An 18682-nucleotide genomic window follows, 5' to 3' on the forward strand; every position below is an offset into this window, starting at 1 on the left:
TAAACCGCGGCTCAAATTCTTTAAATTCGCCCTCAGACAATTTTGTTAGGATCTTCATATTATTTTGTTAGGATCTTTATATTATTTTGTTAGGATCTTCATATTATTTTGTTAGGATCAATTCATATTATTTTGTTAGGATCTTCATATTATTTTGTTAGTCTAGTATAAATATTTGCTTTGAAGCAACATTAAATACACTTAAGTATTGCTTTAAAGTCGTCTTCCTTTTTCGGAGTTTTCTGGTTATCACTGTAACAAAATGACTTCTATGTGAAATCAATTGATTATATTTATATATATAAATATCTACCATTGAATATTGATGTTTTCAGTGGTGCATTCGTGGTTCTAATGGCCGGACTATTTGGTGCCATGACTGTAGCTTTCCTAGAGTTCCTTTGGGTATTTCGTGGAGTCTTTGCACAAAGAAATGTAAGTAAAACAATTTGTTATGGTTCGACAAAATGACTCCTTTTGTTTATCAAAATGAACAATTTTGAGAGTTGCTTGTCATAAAACCTTAGAAAACAATAAAGTTAGAAAAAAAGGTTTTTAAATTAACTTTTGATAAAATGTTTAGACGGATATTTTTGGAAACTTAAAGAATGAGGCACTTTGCAACTTTGGCCGAAGAGGTAAGAGATCAATTTTGTAATCTATGTACAAATGATTCCTCGAATTTTATTTCTATTTTAAATATTTTTGAAAAATGTCAGTAAAAACAAAACCTCTGATCTCTAAAACTGATAAGCTAAAATCTTAGTTTTTACATCCATACGATCCATCTTGCAGACCAGAGATGTAAATTTTCTTTAAATTATTTTCCCTCTTATCTTTCCCCAAAAATTTGGTACAATTGCGCGTAGCCTTATACTTTTCATTCTATTCTTTGCTAAATTGAAGAAAATTATGATTTAAAAAATTAATAATCGGACGGGTGTGGGGGGTGAAATTATTAAAATGAAGTACTCCTGTAGTAGTTACAGATAGTCAATATTTATAGCTGTCCTTATTCCAGCGATTTTATCTGCATACCAAACAAATACACCAAGTGCATTTACAGTTTTACATTTATTTACATGTGTGTTCATCCTCCGTGCATTTACATTTTACATTTATAAGATATTGGGCTTTATAGTATACTTAACAAACTAGCTGAAGTGCCCGTGAAAAAAAATCTAATTTTCAAGCCTATGTGACCATTTATCCATGGAATACTTTGGGTTCCCTAAACAAAATTCAGCCAAATTGGTCCAGCCGTTGGGCCAGCTATAGCTGACATTTAAATATGTACATATATTTGTTCAAAGAATTTTGACTACTGAGGATCGTTTTGAGACGTGAAACATTTTGTTTAGTAAAATTCTTTTTTAATAAAATGTGAAGTTTAAAATATATAAATATATGTATATATATATTTATGAGCGAAGAGCTTTATTATATAGATTTGGCTTCTATAATTGTTGCTCTGAAAATCGCCATTTTCAAAAAATATATGTCGACATTTTTTTTCTGGTTCAAATTTTTAATTTTGAGGATACATTACAAAGATGGGCCCGTTTTGACGTTTATTAGATACAAACAGATAGACAGGCAATTTATTTATATGCAGAGAACGATAGACGTTGCATTTTTTTATTTTAATGAACTTTTTTTGTAATTAATGAAGTTAAAAACACTCCCCCACTCTCCTTAAAAATGTTTATTTAATATTAAAAACAACTTGGAGAATATTTAATTTTTAATGTTTTTGTTCTAAAAATGCTTTTAATTTATAGGACTCAAGCAAAATCTGGGTTCAGATGCAAACAAACATCCTAGAACCGGTTCCCTAAGATCTAGAACATTTGATGATATATCCAGGTATAGAAAACAAGCATGTCATAAATGTAGAAAAATACATTTTTTTTCATTATAAACAGAACTGAAAACTGTATTTGATTTCCTTAATCCCCATTGCTAAATTTCGATAGGCACTGTGGCCAATTTTTTAACATTTTCGGCTAAATTCTCTCTTTTTGGATATTCCTGCTGGGTTCCGACCAATGACTGTTCCCTCATTGATTTCTTGGCTTCTGATTGGTTTCTGAAATCGAGGAGATCAAGCATTGATCTCGATATTACTTTTCTAATATGTTCAGCTCAGATCATGTATTGAAAGAGAATTTAATAAAAATTTGTATTGGTTACAATCTTTAAAAAAAGATTTAGGACAATATAATATAGGGAAAGAGAAGTGGGAGTTTATCAATCAAAAAGATAATTGAAGTTGAAAGAGATAAAAGCATTTATAGTTTTAGATTGAAAATCCTGCTTTTTAAATGTTATTTCACAAAATTCGGAAGAAAAAAAGTTGATAATGCTTCTGAGATTTATTATCATCTTCTAAGCAAAAAAGGGACCGAGTGTAATTTTTAACAGCAACACTTTAACCGACAAAGTTATTTTTGTCAAAGTTTCTAATGTAGTTCTTTAAACACAAATATGACGTAGTACGTCACCTTGTCATATAAAAGGGAAAATCTGAATTTGTATCCCGTCAATGGGACAGAATTAGGGCTTCGACCTATCAAAATTCCGTTGACCAGAATTGTGCGGAACATCGCGCAACTGTTCGGTGTTCACAAATGGAGTTTAGTTTACAGGGCTCGCAACCCTAGATAGAATCCGAGAGGGGAGGGGCGGTACACATGATTGACATGTTACATGTTCAGGTTTACTGATGAAAACCAGTCTGAGAAGGAAGGAACCCCTCCCCCCCTCCCTACCCGTCCCATCCCCCCTTCCCCCTCAACCACCAATATCCTAAACCCCTTAAACACTAGCCAGGGGATAGAAGGAACTCCTACTCCTGAAGTAGGGCTGCTAGGTCGACCTGAAGGAGTACATCTGCAGCATCTACTGGAACGAGGGGGCGGCACTCCTCCACCCCCTCTGCAATATATCAGGTTCAAACTTTTAGGACTTAAAAAGTTATCAAACCATATCAAAATTTTTAAATATTAAACTTTTGAATTTATAAACGCAATGTTAAAGTTCTATTTCGTTTTGACGCGGATCCGGATTCGGATCCTGGAACTAATTATCCATATTCAAAGTTATGAACATTTCTGTAATATCAACTTAATTTTTAAGCAAAGGAAACATTTATAGATTTTTCCCTTTCTTTTCTTTTTAACACTGATGTTAAATTTCTCGTTAGTCTACTGTTGATTTTGTATTTTAGAGTAAAACATTTTTAGTAGGTTTCGGTTGATATTTTGTCTCTCCGTGATTCTTCATTATTTTGTGGATGCCATTCCGGAACCAATGTTCCATGTTGCGGATCCACTGTTGAGGATCCGGATTTTAAGCACAATAATAAAACTATTCCTGTGCAGGAAACCAGCCTTGAAGCGCGGGAGTTTACTTGGACAAGCATCATTAAAGGGTTCCCCTGCTACTGCAAGGAGGGTAGTCGTACAAACAGATAGGATCAGTAGCATTAATTAGAAGGGTAGTCGTTCAAACAGATAGGATTAGAAGCAATAATAAGAAGGGTAGTCGTTCAAACAGATAGGATTAGTAGCATTAATTATTGATTTGGAGGGTAGTCATTTGAACAATTAGGATCAGTTGTAGTTTTTTTTTACAACAGTTAAGAAATCAACAAAGAGAAAAATCTGAATATGGTATAAAGACGATTTTTAAAATTAAGTTTAAATTGTTTCATTTTCAAAAATACTTGAAAATACAGGAATTGCTATATTAAATTTCGTTCTTCAAACTTTTCTAAATTTTATTTTCAAAACTTATGATCAATTTTACAGCTTTATAGTTTGAATTTCTTGTATTCTTTCACTGCGAGGGACTGTAGGCATGAGTTTAATTAACCTTTCATATAAAGTGAACCATCCTATATTTACAACGATATCCTTTAAAAACCTCTATCGGATCAATAATATGATATTTTGATTGCTAAAATGTGTTTACAATTTTCTCAACCGTTTTTGTAGCAAGGAAATTTTTTTTTGAGAAGCTACAGTTAAAAATAATTCACTTGTCATGAATATGTCACTCATTCTTGATAAATATTTTGTGAACCGGAATTGCCATTCTACAAAAGGAGAGTCAATTGAAATTGCCTGGTTAGTCCCTTTTATACACCTTTTAGTAAATGATATCCCGGCCTCCTAACCCTGTTGGTTAGGCTTGATTGAATCAGAGTTAACTCCTATCCCAATCCTACCTCTTGGCCAGGTTTATCCTTTACAGTTTACGACTTAACCCTGACTAATCGGATTAAGCGGGGATTTAACTTGAAAAAGCTTTCAGGATTCTCAAACCAGCATCTTCACCCTTCAGCCCGGAATTTATTGACTAAATCCTTTTATAGTTTCACACAAAGGGAATTCTATAATTAATATTCATAATTTGGAAGATAAAAGGTTTTCAGCTTGACATTCTTTTATTTACCGATATTTAACCTTTTCCATCTATCTCAACATAAACTTTTGTTATCCAAGGATGCATCAGTTTTGTCACTTCCAGTTTTAGCCGGCACAATAATTGCAAAAAGTTAAACTTTTTGTCCAACCGTAATCAAAGTAAGCCAAAATAAAATATGCAATGTTAGAAAGATATTAAAAAGATGAAAAATCATTTTCATTCTCACTGGATTGTGCGGCTAGAAGGCAATTTTTTAAGGTTTTTTTTGAAGGGGGTGGGGCCATTTCGAAGAGGTTAAAATCGTTGCAACCCCCCAAAAGGAGAGGTTAAAATGTGAACTATAAAATTTATCAAAATAACGTTATATTTCTACTATCTATATATACTACTATCTATCCTGGTCTAATCAAGAAAATTCTTTTCATAAAAAATGCTTTCTTTATTTCATGTTGAATATTATATTAGGAGAGCCCATACTGTTAGAAATATAGAAAACAAAATATTGTTATTTAGGGACTGTAAGCGTAATATCAAGTGACTCTCCATGGAAAGATGGCATTTTCTGGTTTAAATATGATTTAATATCCTTGTTTTTGTTTCTTTAAAATATTATCTTTCTTTTCTCTGCGAAAGTGACTTGCGCATTTCTTGCGTTTAAGAAGCAACGGAGGTATTTACAGAATTAAAACACTTCCTTATTTTTGATCAGATTAAGGTTTCAAGGGTACAGTTGTAAATCGAACATTGCAATATTGGCATGGAGGGTCACTTGAAATTACGCTTACAGTCTTTTTAAAGGTCAAAATATTTTTTATTTTAAGAATCTGCATTATATTACTTGTATTCGAATGATAAAAATGAAGCATGTTTTTTTCTTTTTTTTTCTGTTACACCATTTTTTTATGGCAATGCATGAAGAAAGCAACATCAATATTTGTTTCTACTTCGTATGTTTTATTTGACATATTGTGATTTTTAATTATGTTATTATGCTTAATTCTGTTATTAGCATGTTTAGTTTTTTGTTGCATCTGTATAAAAAATTAGATTAAAACTATTGTAATATTTGCCAATGGAGTTGTATTTATGAATATGTCTATTACAACCGAAGATAACGATTATAATAAAAAACGTTTAGAATAAAAAATAGTTGTTCCTACCAAATTATTGTCTTATCGTTTCGTTTTTCGTTTACATAAAGCTTCAAAATATTATATCTCTGTTTGTTTCGTTTGTTTTATCTAAAAAACAAAGTTTCGATATTTTTTAAAAACTGAAAACGAAAGAAACAATATCGTTTTTTATCGTTTTTAAAAACTGAAAACGAAACAAACAACATCGTTTTTTATCGTTTAAAAAAAATGGAAACGAAACAAACAACATCGTTTTTTATCGTTTTAAAAAACAAGAAACGAAACAAACAACATCGTTTTTTTCGTTTTTAAAAACTAAAAACGAAACAAACATCGTTTTTTATCGTTTTTAAAAACGATGGTAATCTCTAGTTATGACTCATGATAGAATTTGACTTAACATAAAATGATTTCCAGGTAAGATGAGTTATCCTGAACATTTTGTTATAAAATTCTAACAAAATGAAAACTAGCTTTAATTTAATAGTTCATTAAATATCAATAATTTAATACTTTTCTTCTTGATATTTCAGAAAGCAGATTTAGCTATAGCCGACCTTACTATTACATATGAGAGAGAACAAGCAGTAGATTTCTCAATGCCATTTATGAACCTGGGTATTAGGTAAGATTAGAACTACAGACATTCTAAATTCACAACAGTACCCTTTAAACCTTTCACTGATCATCAAGGACAGAGAACTCCGTGTTGTTATCTCATAAATGTTGTGAAAAAAGCTGTAAAATGAAGTTTATAATAGCATACTGTGTGAACTCAATTTCAATGACGTCACAGCGCAGTTTTCCAAATTTCGCATGAGAATATTCATATTCTGCTCTTTCTAGAAATTAAATGTTAAATATAAAACAGCAGTACAAGTATTTCTGTAAATAAATAAGGAAAAGTATGTCATCCTTAATTGATCAAAGGTTTAACGGCCACCTTTAAGTTTACAAATATCGTACAGCTATATCTGTACACTTATATCTATCTCTGAGCAGTTCTCTTTTCCACAATCTCACACTTCGTTATGTAAATTTGTTATGAGATCTGCTTTCTTATTTCTAATCAAGCCAAATAAAAACAATAATTGTTCTACTTTTAGATATATCATAAAATATTGTATAAAAGTAAATCTTTAATAAGCTTGTCATGCACGACCACTTAATAAAATACGTTAACGTGCAGTCAGCGGGCAGAAGCGTCATATATGTATGTTTGTACCAAAGAGTGTGTGAAAGTGATAACGAACCGAAGTCGTGTACTGTAGGTATATACAGTACATACTAATCTCGGTATTTGTACAGTCTAGGAGAGTACAGTTATTATTGTTAATTGTTTAATTAAAAATAATTTTAGTATACATATACATATATGTATGTTTGTACCAAAGAGTGTGTGAAAGTGATAACGAACCGAAGTCGTGTACTGTAGGTATATACAGTACATACTAATCTCGGTATTTGTACAGTCTAGGAGAGTACAGTTATTATTGTTAATTGTTTAATTAAAAATAATTTTAGTATACTTGCAATATATTATTTATATATTTAAGTCAACACAATGAGCTAAATTTTCATTCAAAGAATATAATTTAACTGAAGTTTACGATAAACTACTCGTTATTCAAGCTTAATTATAATCGACGACATTGTTCTGCAATTTTTTTACTGTAGTCATGTTGTGTACCAAAAGAGTGTGCGTGTGTGATAATGAACTCGTCTGCAAAGCAGTGCGACTGACTTTCTCATGCCAGGCCAGCGCCATTTCCCTTCCCTTTATTCTTATTCTCTGCGTGCAGTCGATTAAAAACAAAATCACATGCTGAAAATTATATTTGTACTTTAACAATAAACTTAAATTATATTACAGAATAGTCTACAGTCTTAATTTATATTTCAGTATTTTGTACAAAAAACCTCAGAAGCAACCCCCAGAGCTCTTTTCCTTCATGCAGGAAAATACAATCAATATTTGTTTTTGGTTAAAAAATCATTAACTGTATAGAGAAAATTTTCAGGGGGGAAGATTTAACTACTTTCTTTCCAAGGGGGGGGGGGCTGAGCATCTAGTAACATCCCTAGCCCCCCCCTTGTTTACGCCACTGAATTCTCAATTATTTCATAAGCAAAGGAACTGAGTGTTTGCCACACACTCAAATGTTCTCTGTCTTCGCAACCTTATGGCGTAAACCTTTGATATTTCAAAGTTAGATTATGCGATCTAACAGAATTCATAGTTTGAAATATCAAAGGTCTATGACAATGGGTTGCTAGGATAATGAAAAAAATAATAGTTTGTTGCAAACAAACACTCAATTCCTTTTTTCTTTAAATTCAACTTTATCGCATTATCATTCTGATCATTGTTAATAAACAAAATATTGATGTTGACTACAGCCGTTGTCTGTGGATGTTTGGATCTATATGATATTTGCTTATCTAGGGGTCTCTCTACTCCTCTTCATTCTAGCAAGGTAGGTGCGCGAAGCGCAAATATTTGTCTGCTCCCTTGGACGTGCAAGGGCGGGGAAAATTATCAAGAGTCTCTTCTATACTGAGAATTGGGACGTCTTGGTTTTCAATGGCTGGATTTATTTTAAATCATTAATAAAATCCATATAATTGTGGCGCCCCTGGATTCCTGGAATGCAGTACACAGCATATTCCATACTTCACATGTTATTGTTTAGATTATGATATACTGCATCTAGTATAAATACTGTTTTTGATAAATATATATTCAGTCAGTTTATTTGATCTTATTCATTTGGTCTTATTCATTTGGTCTTATTCCTTTCGTCGCTACATAATCATGTTATTTGAATAGGTTTACTTTGTTTTTCTTACGACTCGTGCTTTGTGAATAGCCCTGTTGTATAAAGATACTTGCAGTATTTGTGTCTAAATTGTATGACTATGCTTGTTTAAAGTCAATTGCATTTCCTTAATAAGAACATAAAATTTCTTCAAGTTGAAAATAGAATTATAAAACTGANCCAGCCAGTCAGCATTCATTCAATATTTAATATTGAGAACAATTTCACAAATGCAAGAATCGGATTGAATTATCCAGACTTATAAAAACTGATTTTTTTAATAAGAAAGAACTTCATTAAAACTATTTCTGATTTGAAAATGTTACTGAACTTCCTATTGGGATATTTATTTCTCTATAAGGAAGGTTAGCGTTTGTTTTATCCAGTATACGATATAAAAACTTCATCAAATATTCTGCTTAAAGTTTAGTTCTGACAACTGAAGTAGGTCATTCGACAGTACATCGTTTTCTGTACGTAAATATACGCTGAGCTTCCTTACAGGAAAATAAAGAAGGGGGGAAGTTATATTAACTGCCGTTTAAAATCTGAAATATTTATAAGCAAGTTCAGTTTTCGGGTTTGATCGGTGAAATATACAGTGTACCGGAACGAGTCATTCCAAAATAAAAGGGACAATTTTTTGACACTTACTTACTCTTACGATTTGGCTAAAATTTTGCACACAATGTAATGTACGAAAAAACATGTTTTATTTTACAAAAATTTGTTGGGGACCTCCGGGGTTTGAGTTAAAGGGCAGCAAAATTTTGAAAAAATGGAAAATTTGGGGGGAAAAAAGATTTTTTGTTTTTATTAAAAAAGTCAAATATTTTTAATTAACTTAATGACCCATACTAATTCTTAATAATTTTAGATTTAGTCCGTATGAATGGGATAACCCCCACCCATGTATAGAAGAGCCAGAAGTTCTGGTAAATGAGTTTAGGGACTGAATTTTGATCAATTTGAACTGTCTACAGCCGGTACAAATTTGAATCATCAATTCAAATTCTTTCTTAATCTTTACCTTTAAATTGGTGGTTTAAATTTGAATTATCAATTCAAATACTTTCTTAATTTTTATCTTTGACTTTGAAACACTGGTTCAAATTTGAGCCGCCATTAGATAGCTAATTAAGCGACGTAGCTCAAATTCATTAAATTCGGTCACAGTTTGTGCAACTCCATGTGGTTTACCATTGGATCTCTCATGCAGCAAGGAAGTGATATATCACCAAAGTAAGATCTTTTAAGAAAAGGATTATAGCAATCATTAACAAAAATTATTTACTTAATTAATCAGTCAAATTGTCCAAATATTTGATAAATATTTCTTTAACTTAAATTATTTAATTTTAAAAAAAAGTTTTATTTTTTAGGAAAGTTTCATTTAAAGGACGTAACCAGAGATACAGGGTGTCCCACGAAACATGACAGTTGGTAAATAGTTTCAAATGTCTTCTTCCACAATTTGTTAAGTTGTTTGATACCAAAGCGAATAATAAAAAATATTATGTTGCATTCATAAAATAGTAAATTTGATTTAAAAGTAAAACATATTTCAGTAAAAGAATTTTTTAACGAAATAAACTGCGAAAAGTATTTAATGTATAATACAGTATATGGAAGAAGACATTCAAAACTATTCACCAACTGTCATGTTTCGTGGGACACCCTGTAGGTTACTGTAACCCTTTCATTTCACAGTCTTGATCATTAATGACAGAGATATGCTTATGTTCTGACTGCAGAATATATTGCCGCTGAACTGGCCAGTGCTCACTGTTAATCAGCACTCAATTTTCAGATCAAACACCAATGATATCTCATCGGACATGAACTGAAATTATGTGCAAAGTGATATAACTTAGTTTTTAATGATTATCTCATGACATTTAAGATAGTTTTGGAATTCATAACTTTTATTTTCAGATCTGTCTCTACCCGGATGGTTGCTGGGATGTGGTGGTTCTTTACATTAATCATGATTAGTTCATATACAGCAAACCTAGCAGCTTTTTTAACAGGTTTAGAATCTTTTAAATCATGCAGCAGAAGGTTGGAAACTTTTGAATTAGAAAAGCAATGTTCGGAAACTTTAAAATCAGAAGAGCAAGGGGTGGAAATTTTAAAATCAGAAGAGCAATGGGTGGAAACTTTTAAATAAGAAGAGCAAGGGGTGGAAACTTTTAAATAAGAGAAGCAAGGGGTGGAAACTTTTGAATAAGAAGAGCAATGGTTGGAAACTTCGAAATAAGAAGAGAAAGGGGAGGACACTTTTAATCAGAGAAGCAAGAGGGAAAAAAATTTAAAAATAGGAAAAGTAAGTGATGGAAACTTTTAAATCAGAAGAGTAAGGGTGGAAACTTTTAAATCAGAAGAGTAAGGGTGGAAACTTTTAAAATAGAAGAGTAAGGAGTGGAAACTTATAAAATCAGAAGAGCAAGGGGTGGAACAATTTAAATTAGAACAACAAGGTATGGCAACTTTAAAAGCAGAAGAGAAAGGGTTGGAAACTTAAAGATTAGAAGTGTAAGAAGTAGAAACTTTTAAACAGAAGAGTAAGGAGTGGAAACTTTTATACCAGAATAGTAAGAAGTGGAAACTTTTAAACCAGAAGAGTAAGGAGTTGAAACTTTTAAATCATAAGAACAAGGGAGCGGAAACTTCGCTTATTATGATTAAAAATTATAAGATTAACGGGAGTGGGTTGACTTTTAAATCAGAAGACACTTTTAAACCTGTGGAAACTTATGAATCAGAAGTTGTATTTAACATATTTCTGGTTCATTCGCAAAATCAAGAAATTCATAGCGATATTTTATAACAAAAAGAAAGAAAAAATAGTTTTATTTTCTTTATATTAGTTGAGAGAATGGAGTCTCCTATCGAATCAGCTGATGATCTTGCTAAGCAAACTAAAATCAAATATGGCTGCCTGGAGTCAGGATCAACAAGGGCATTCTTCAGGGTAACAACTCCATACAATACCTTACATATATAAAGTAGTAATCTCTGTTTGTTAGTTTTTATGGTCGATCATAACTCATAAAACCCTGAACCGATTTGCCTCACATTTTGATTGGGGAACTAGGGACAACCACGGGAATGTTCATAGCTTTAAGATTCTAAGTTAATTTGGTTGACCTTTATAAGGGAAAAATCGCTTAAATTATAATGTAAGACCATGCGCGGGTAAACGGAGGAAGTAACTTGGAGTAACCTGGGCAACGCTGAGTTCCCAAGCTAGTTTATATAATAAAGCACATCGCTAATAAATATATATCTATTCATATATATATATAGGTCCTGTATAGCTGGCAGAATGTTGGACAAAATTGCCTGACATATTTGTTAGGGAACCAATGTGTATCCCGGGGGTGACATTACTAAAAATGTTTTTTTTAATGGGCAATTCAGGTCACTTCATCTGAAATCATTAAATACCAAAAACGCGGGTAAACGGTGAAAGTAACTATGACTATGGAGGATAATATAAACGCCGGGCACTCTGTCTTATTGTAGATAACCATTTAATCCTTCATAACATTAAACCTTTTCAAAAACTTTTTAATCTTTAAAATTTTAATAACCTGTATATTCTTCAGTTTTTTAGTTCATTGAAACCTGAACATCTTCAAATATTTATGTCAAAACTGCGTAAATCCAGATATATCTTTCGAGATATTTAAAAAATGTTATTTTTCAATTAGACTGAAAATATCTCTAAAAAAATGACAGATTCATAAAAAAGTCCAAACATCTGTGAAGTAATTTTTTACCCGACAAGAATACTGAGGGTTTGTAAAATTCTGAAGAACTTATAAATTTACCCTTTTTATTTTATGTTTTAGGACTCGAAAATCCCAACATACTCCAGGATGGCTTCTTTTATGGAGTCTCAGAAACCAAGCGTCTTTACTAAGGAATTCTTCTTATTAAGTTATTTTATTTCCTGCAAAGGATGAGGTTGTAAAGACGACCGAAAACTCGTATCCTTGACGATTCCGAGGTTAAATTGTTGCACAATTTCGTAAAGATCTTTGTTTGTATTTCGTTAACTTTTTTGTGTTAGTGAATTTTGCGAAAAGAAGCGAAAGCGATGCGGAAATTTCGCATTTTTGGCGAAAAAAGCAAAATTTTGACAAAGCATAAAATTTTAATTTTCGCATTTTTTATTTCGAAAAAAGATTAGCGCGAAATGTTGTGAAGAAAGCGAACATTTTCGCATTTTTGCGCAATTTTCCCTGGAAACCCTAGTTGGGTCACAAAATTTATCTTGGTCTCCCTGTACTGAAAAACAAACCGATTTTAAAATCTAAATAAGAAAAAAATGTCAGAGTAATAATGAGGGTGTGAACAGAGTTGTAAGTTCAGATGAAACGTATGCTTTTCTCATGGAATCCAACTCTATACAATATCAAATAGGAATGCAAACTTATAAAATTGTATTTACAAACAGAACACAAAAACAATATTCAATTTATTTTGAATTGCCAGAGTAATTTATACCTTATATTCAGTGTTTCATGGACTCCAATCCACGTTCCCGCTTAAAAAATTTTCCTGGATTTTTCGGTTTTGCGTATTTTTAGGAAAACGTTTGGTTCATTTCAAATAACTAAGGTTTTTGGGCCCTTTTTTCACTTTTTAGGGACAATATTAGCTTTTAACTGTTGGATTTAAAAGAATTTTTGGTAAAATTTTCTCAACATCCTTTCAAGTTAATTGTAAATTATTATTTTTTACGATTTTCCTAAGTTTGGATTATTTGTTTAGAAAGAAACTGTGATTTGATCCAAGTTGGTGGATTATTGGATTCCAAAGGATATGGGATTGCTTTCACTCCAGGTACATGAAGCATAATACTCTTCTATAAAATAAAGCTCTTCGCTCATATATATATATATATATTTATATGTTATCTACAGTTGGGCAAACGGCTGTACCGAATTGGCTAACATTTTTTGAGGGAACCCATGGGTACCCTGGGGTAACTGATGCAAAGATGAATTTATTAAACAGTTAGAGTTTGAGGCAAGAAATGAGTTCTAATTAGTAAAAACTACAGGAGTATCCTTTTAAACTGTAGAAGAAAAGACACTTGACTCAAGTTATGCTTATGATGTTAAATAGTTCCATGAACGTAAAACATAGCAATTGTAAAGGCTTATTTCACGTAATAATTTGATTATTAGGCTACTGCTAATCTATTTGCTTTATAATAACAATATAAAATACTTCTAAGATTGCATAAATTTCCTCTAATTTAAGGGCTCCATATGTACATTTACTAAGTGTAAAATTTAACATAAGATTTTACATAAAATGCTATAAAAAATTAATTCTAAATCCGTCCATTTTCTCCTCTTCTCCTTTATAAATAGTTTACACATTGTAATCATTAATGATATTTGGTAAGTGGTACATTGTTATAAACCATCTTATGTTAATGTTTATGTTGCAATGTCTCAAATGACCCTATCTTAGGGTTAAATAGGAGAATACAGATTATTTAAAACAGAAACTTCATTCGTATCGATTTACTGCCTTTTTGGTTTTTTTTTCTATGAGATCGAATCTTATCATTCTTTTTTGTGCATTTTTTAATGTTTTTGAAATGATTTTTTTAAGCTCAAAAAAATGTTTTTTGCCTTTTATTTCGTTACATATAAATCTATGTATATAGAGTTGAAATCTCTGTTTGTCTGTCTGTTTGTATGTCCGATCATAACTCAGGAACCCCTGAACCTATGTGCCCCAAATTTTGATTTGGGAACTCGGGAGGTCCAAGGGAATGTTGTAAGATTCTAAGTTGAGTGGGTTGACTTTAAAAGTGAAAAATTGGTTTTCCGGTATAATCGTTCAAGTGCGGGTAAACGGCGGGAGTAACTTTTTGTAACCTAGGCAGCGCTGGGTTCCCAAACTAATAAACAATAAAGTTGTGCACATCGAGAATCAATATTTATAATGCAAATATGATAAATATATTTAATATTATCACGATAGGATATATTTATCTTCTATTGTATAAGCTGAAATCCATCCAGAATTCCTGAAATGATAAATTGATAGGACGGATCATTATCAGTATTGTATTTCATTATCAGAGATGTTTGGTACTTTCCTTAGCGGCAACTTTACACTTACAGGGCAGGGGTCATATAATTCCCAAAATAGCTGATTTTCTCAATCCCAAAATAATTTTTTGCCCCCAACTTTTATAAAAATGCCCCCAATTGTAAAAAAAATGCTCCCAATTAAAAAAAAAATTTGCCCCCATTTCTTTCAAATTTGTCAATCACAAATGGGATTGAAAAAGGAATTTATGGACCCCTGTTGCAGGGGTATTTTTCCAAGTGGAAACTTACCAAATGTTCAATTTCCCAAGCGGAAACTTCTCAAGTCACAGCGCTCGGCCACCTAGCCCATCCTAGCCGCAGCCTGCAGCGCCTCGGAAACCTAACCCAATCTTTGAGAAGTTGCTGTTTGGATAATTGCTTATTTGGGAAGTTGCCAAATTGGAAACTGTCACTTGGGAACTGACCCTTGGGAAAATGTTCTTGGGAAAGTAATTAACATCTTTTCAAAAACATAGAATTAACACTGCAACCTAGAGACAAAGTGAAAGGGCAAAAGAAACAAAAAAAACACTTCACCAGAGAAAGTTAGATGTGTACACAAACATAGTTAAGTTCATATATCTACCTTGAAGATTCAACTAGAATCCTGACCTAAAATATTTTTGGGAAATATAACATTTTTGACCTTTTTTAAATTTCGTTGTTTATTTTAGATTTTTACATTTTTTGACTTCGTAGGGAAACAATGAAGTTGTTTCTTTTCATTGAATTTAAAAATTCATACTTTACGAAAATCAAACTTTTTTTTGGTAGGAATCCTGCATTTTTTCAAACACAAATTCTTTTTTTTTGAAAAGCTATCGAAGAGAAAAAAAGAAATTTTCAAGTGTCAGAAGTGCAAAAAAGGTGGCCTGCATTTCCATAGTGAATTTATGGGTCTAAAACAGGAAAATTGGTGAAATTCGCATAATTTTGTCCAAGAAAAATTCCTTATATTAGGATTTAACTTTTGAAAAAGTTTTTTAGTAGTAAATGTTTGATTTGAATCTCTAATGAAAGGCTAAAGGTAAACTTATGGTCCCGGTATTAAGTCCTTTCAATTCAAGTTTTAAGCTAGACATAGTTTTAGCCTAATTGAGGGTTTTAAGCTAGACATAGTTTTAGCCTAATTCAGGGTTTTAAGCTAGACATAGTTTTAGCCTAATTCAGGGTTTTAAGCTAGACATAGTTTTAGCCTAATTCAGGGTTTTAAGCTAGACATAGTTTTAGCCAAATTCAGGGTTTTAAGCTAGACATAGTTTTAGCCTAACGTCGAACTCACTTTGGAACTTGAAATTTCAACCATAAATGAAGATTTTTGGTAATTGCTATATCATACTTTTTTATTAAACAATATTTTTTCAATATTGAGGTATATCATCACTTAACGCTATTTTTGACGAATTTTGAATTAGATACAGTTTAACACAGAACTTTGGGGACATCAAAAGAATTTATACAATGGCGTCTTCTCAACTTACTGATAATTAAATTCTGTATATATATATATATATACTTTTTAAATTAAATATTTTAAACTTTTCCCACATTTTCATGGCTATTTTTTTCAATTACTGAGGTTTAGGTAAAATAGTAAAAACTCATTGAAAAATTATCAAGACGACATTATATAGATTCTTTCAACGTATCCAAAGTTCTGAGCTAAACTGTATCAAAATATAGCTAAAAATCGTAATAGGAACCGAATGTACTTCGTGTAAGTTAGTTTTACATGATCTAGGATCTCCATATCGAATCCCTATCTCCAGTGCTATCCTCCAGCTACAAGAGGCTGGTCGTCTTCATGTGCTCAAGAACCGTTGGTGGAAGCAGAGACGAGGCGGAGGAAAATGTGACGTAAGTCAATTTGTAATTTTAACTCATTTTTTAACCCTATCACAATGGGGGGCGGCCACCACAACCATCCCCCTGGGATTTTTTAAATATCTCTAAAACGGCTGATAATAGAAAGTTAAAACTTCTTCACTTTTTCTACATCATAGTTGTGAAATAATTTTCCATTGGGTATGTTTGAGGACAATTAAATGGCGGGTCGGTGTTGCAAAAAATAATTAGTTAAGCCATAGGGCTAAAATCCATTTATTTGAAAAGCCCTTGAAAAATTGATGTATAAATAAAATGTGTCGCATGTTAATATTAGTCAAAAGTAAAAATAATTATTCACAATTTTTCTACATACTTTTTGATTTTTTTTAATCCTCCCTGGCTCCCTTATCTGAAAGTTAGAGGTCTAATTAGAAAAGTGGGACTAGGGACATGTATCTCCTGCCCTATCTCACCTCTAAGGGCCAAATCATTGAGTCCCCCCAATCTATATTAGACAAAAATAGCCCAATCGGGATACTGCCAAAAGTCAATCTCCTTCAAGGGAGGGAGGCGTCCAATTTTCAGGAAATGGGACGTCTATCCCTCCCCACCCTCCTCTATGCCGCCTCTGTCCTCTACCATCAAATGAAAGATTTTTGTTATTTGTTATATATTCCAAAAATTCCTTTTTTTCCAGTGTTTGTTTTAGATATTCTGTTAGTTATCTTAATTTTCTTTCAGTTCGTTCAAGAGATTGTAAGCGTAATGTTTAGTGACCCTCCATGAAGAGATTCCAATGCCCGATTTACAACGGTACCCTTAAAATCCTTTTGTGATCAAGTATGAATTAGATTTCCAATATTCATGTTTCTGTTCATTTTAATTAGGGGTTCTCTGCAAAAGCGACAATATTTTCCAGAATATTGATTAGATTAAGGTGTCAAGGGTACCGTTGTAAATAGGACATTCCCATCTTTGTATGGAAGGACACTTACATTTACACGTACAGTTCCTTTAACAACATAGACTTGATCTTGTAGTTTTCTGTATTTAGATGGCATTGAAGAAGGATACAGCTAATGAACTGTACAGTCCCTTTAATAACATGAGCTTGATCCTGTAGTTTTCTGTATTTAGATGGCATTGAAGAAGGATACAGCTAATGAACTGTGCAGTCCCTTTAATAACATGGACTTGATCCTGTAGTTTTCTGTATTTAGATGGCATTGAAGAAGAATACAGCTAATATAGTCCTTTTAATAACATGGGCTTGATCCTGTAGTTTTCTGTATTTATATGGCATTGAAGAAGGATACAGCTAATGAACTGGTCCCTTTAATGGACTTGATCCTGTAGTTTTCTGTATTTAGATGGCATTGAAGAAGGATACAGCTAATGAACTGTACAGTCCCTTTACTAACATGGACTTGATCCTGTAGTTTTCTGTATTTAGATGGCATTGAAGAAGAATACAGCTAATGACCTGTACAGTCCATTTAATAACATGGACTTGATCCTGTAGTTTTCTGTAATTTGATGGCATTGAAGAAGGATACAACTAATGAACTGTACAGTCCAAATGGAGGTAATCAAATCCCTTAAGTTAGACAGAGCTCCTGGTATAGATAATGTCACGCCCTCAATGTTAAAAAGTGCGAGCACATCTTTTATAGGGAAATTGACTGATGTAGTGAATGAATCCCTGGAGGAGGGTAAGGTTCCAGCCTCCCTTCTAGTGGGTAAAATGACCCTTATTGACAAAAAAGAACCGTCACTAGAGGTGGCTAAGAAACGCCCCATTACAGTTTCAAGTGTGATGCTCAGTATGGTTACCAAAATAGTCCAGAAACGAATGGATTCCATCTGTGAAAGGGAAGGCTTCTATGGACCGGTGCAGTATGGGTTCAGAAGCAGAAAGTCAACAGTCGACTGTGTGTTTATGATACTGGCCGCATTACGTAAGGCAAAAAGGAAGCACCAGTCAATTTCTTTGGCTTTCTGTGATATTGCGAAAGCTTATGACTCAGTTTGCCGGGAACTACTCTACACAAAGCTTCGGAGTATTGGTTTTGGAGGGAGGGTAGTGTCCCTTATTCGGTCGATGTATTTCAATGACTGTGTGCGGATTAACATAGCACATGGATTGACGGAACCGTTGTTTTTCACCCAAGGGGTTAAGCAAGGGTGCAGCCTATCCCCTTTACTGTTCGCTCTTTATATTGCGTCCCTAGGGCTAGCTCTGGACAGTTCTAAGCTTGGGGTCAGGCTAGGAAAAGCTATGATAACAGCTATCCTTTTCGCGGACGACCTGCTCTTGCTATCTAGAACCCCTAAGAGAGGAATGAAT

The 18682-nt window shown here is 32.6% G+C and overlaps 2 protein-coding genes across 2 annotated transcripts in view; both read left to right on the forward strand.

The window, feature by feature from the left end:
* LOC111709611 (glutamate receptor ionotropic, kainate 2) overlaps positions 1–18682 on the forward strand; it is a gene marked incomplete at its 5' end in the record, with an annotated part of 74285 nt that overhangs the window by 45587 nt on the left and 10016 nt on the right. The window contains 11 exon segments of the mRNA XM_023483346.1: positions 6098–6189; positions 7468–7522; positions 7965–8041; positions 9261–9332; positions 9560–9625; positions 10319–10413; positions 11254–11357; positions 12241–12312; positions 12727–12814; positions 13166–13237; positions 16250–16365. Of these exon segments, the coding sequence (XP_023339114.1) occupies positions 6098–6189; positions 7468–7522; positions 7965–8041; positions 9261–9332; positions 9560–9625; positions 10319–10413; positions 11254–11357; positions 12241–12312; positions 12727–12814; positions 13166–13237; positions 16250–16365 (909 nt within the window).
* On the forward strand, positions 332–4981 carry LOC111709608 (uncharacterized). Its single transcript, XM_023483344.1, has 5 exons — positions 332–435; positions 584–638; positions 1782–1866; positions 2718–2951; positions 3384–4981. Exons 1-5 carry the CDS (start codon positions 355–357, stop codon positions 3493–3495), a joined length of 567 nt encoding a protein of 188 aa, XP_023339112.1. The 5' UTR covers positions 332–354; the 3' UTR covers positions 3496–4981.

Source organism: Eurytemora carolleeae, unplaced genomic scaffold, assembly GCF_000591075.1.
Source record: "Eurytemora carolleeae unplaced genomic scaffold, Eaff_2.0 scaffold971, whole genome shotgun sequence".
In the NCBI taxonomy this organism is placed as follows: Eukaryota; Metazoa; Arthropoda; class Copepoda; order Calanoida; family Temoridae; genus Eurytemora; species Eurytemora carolleeae.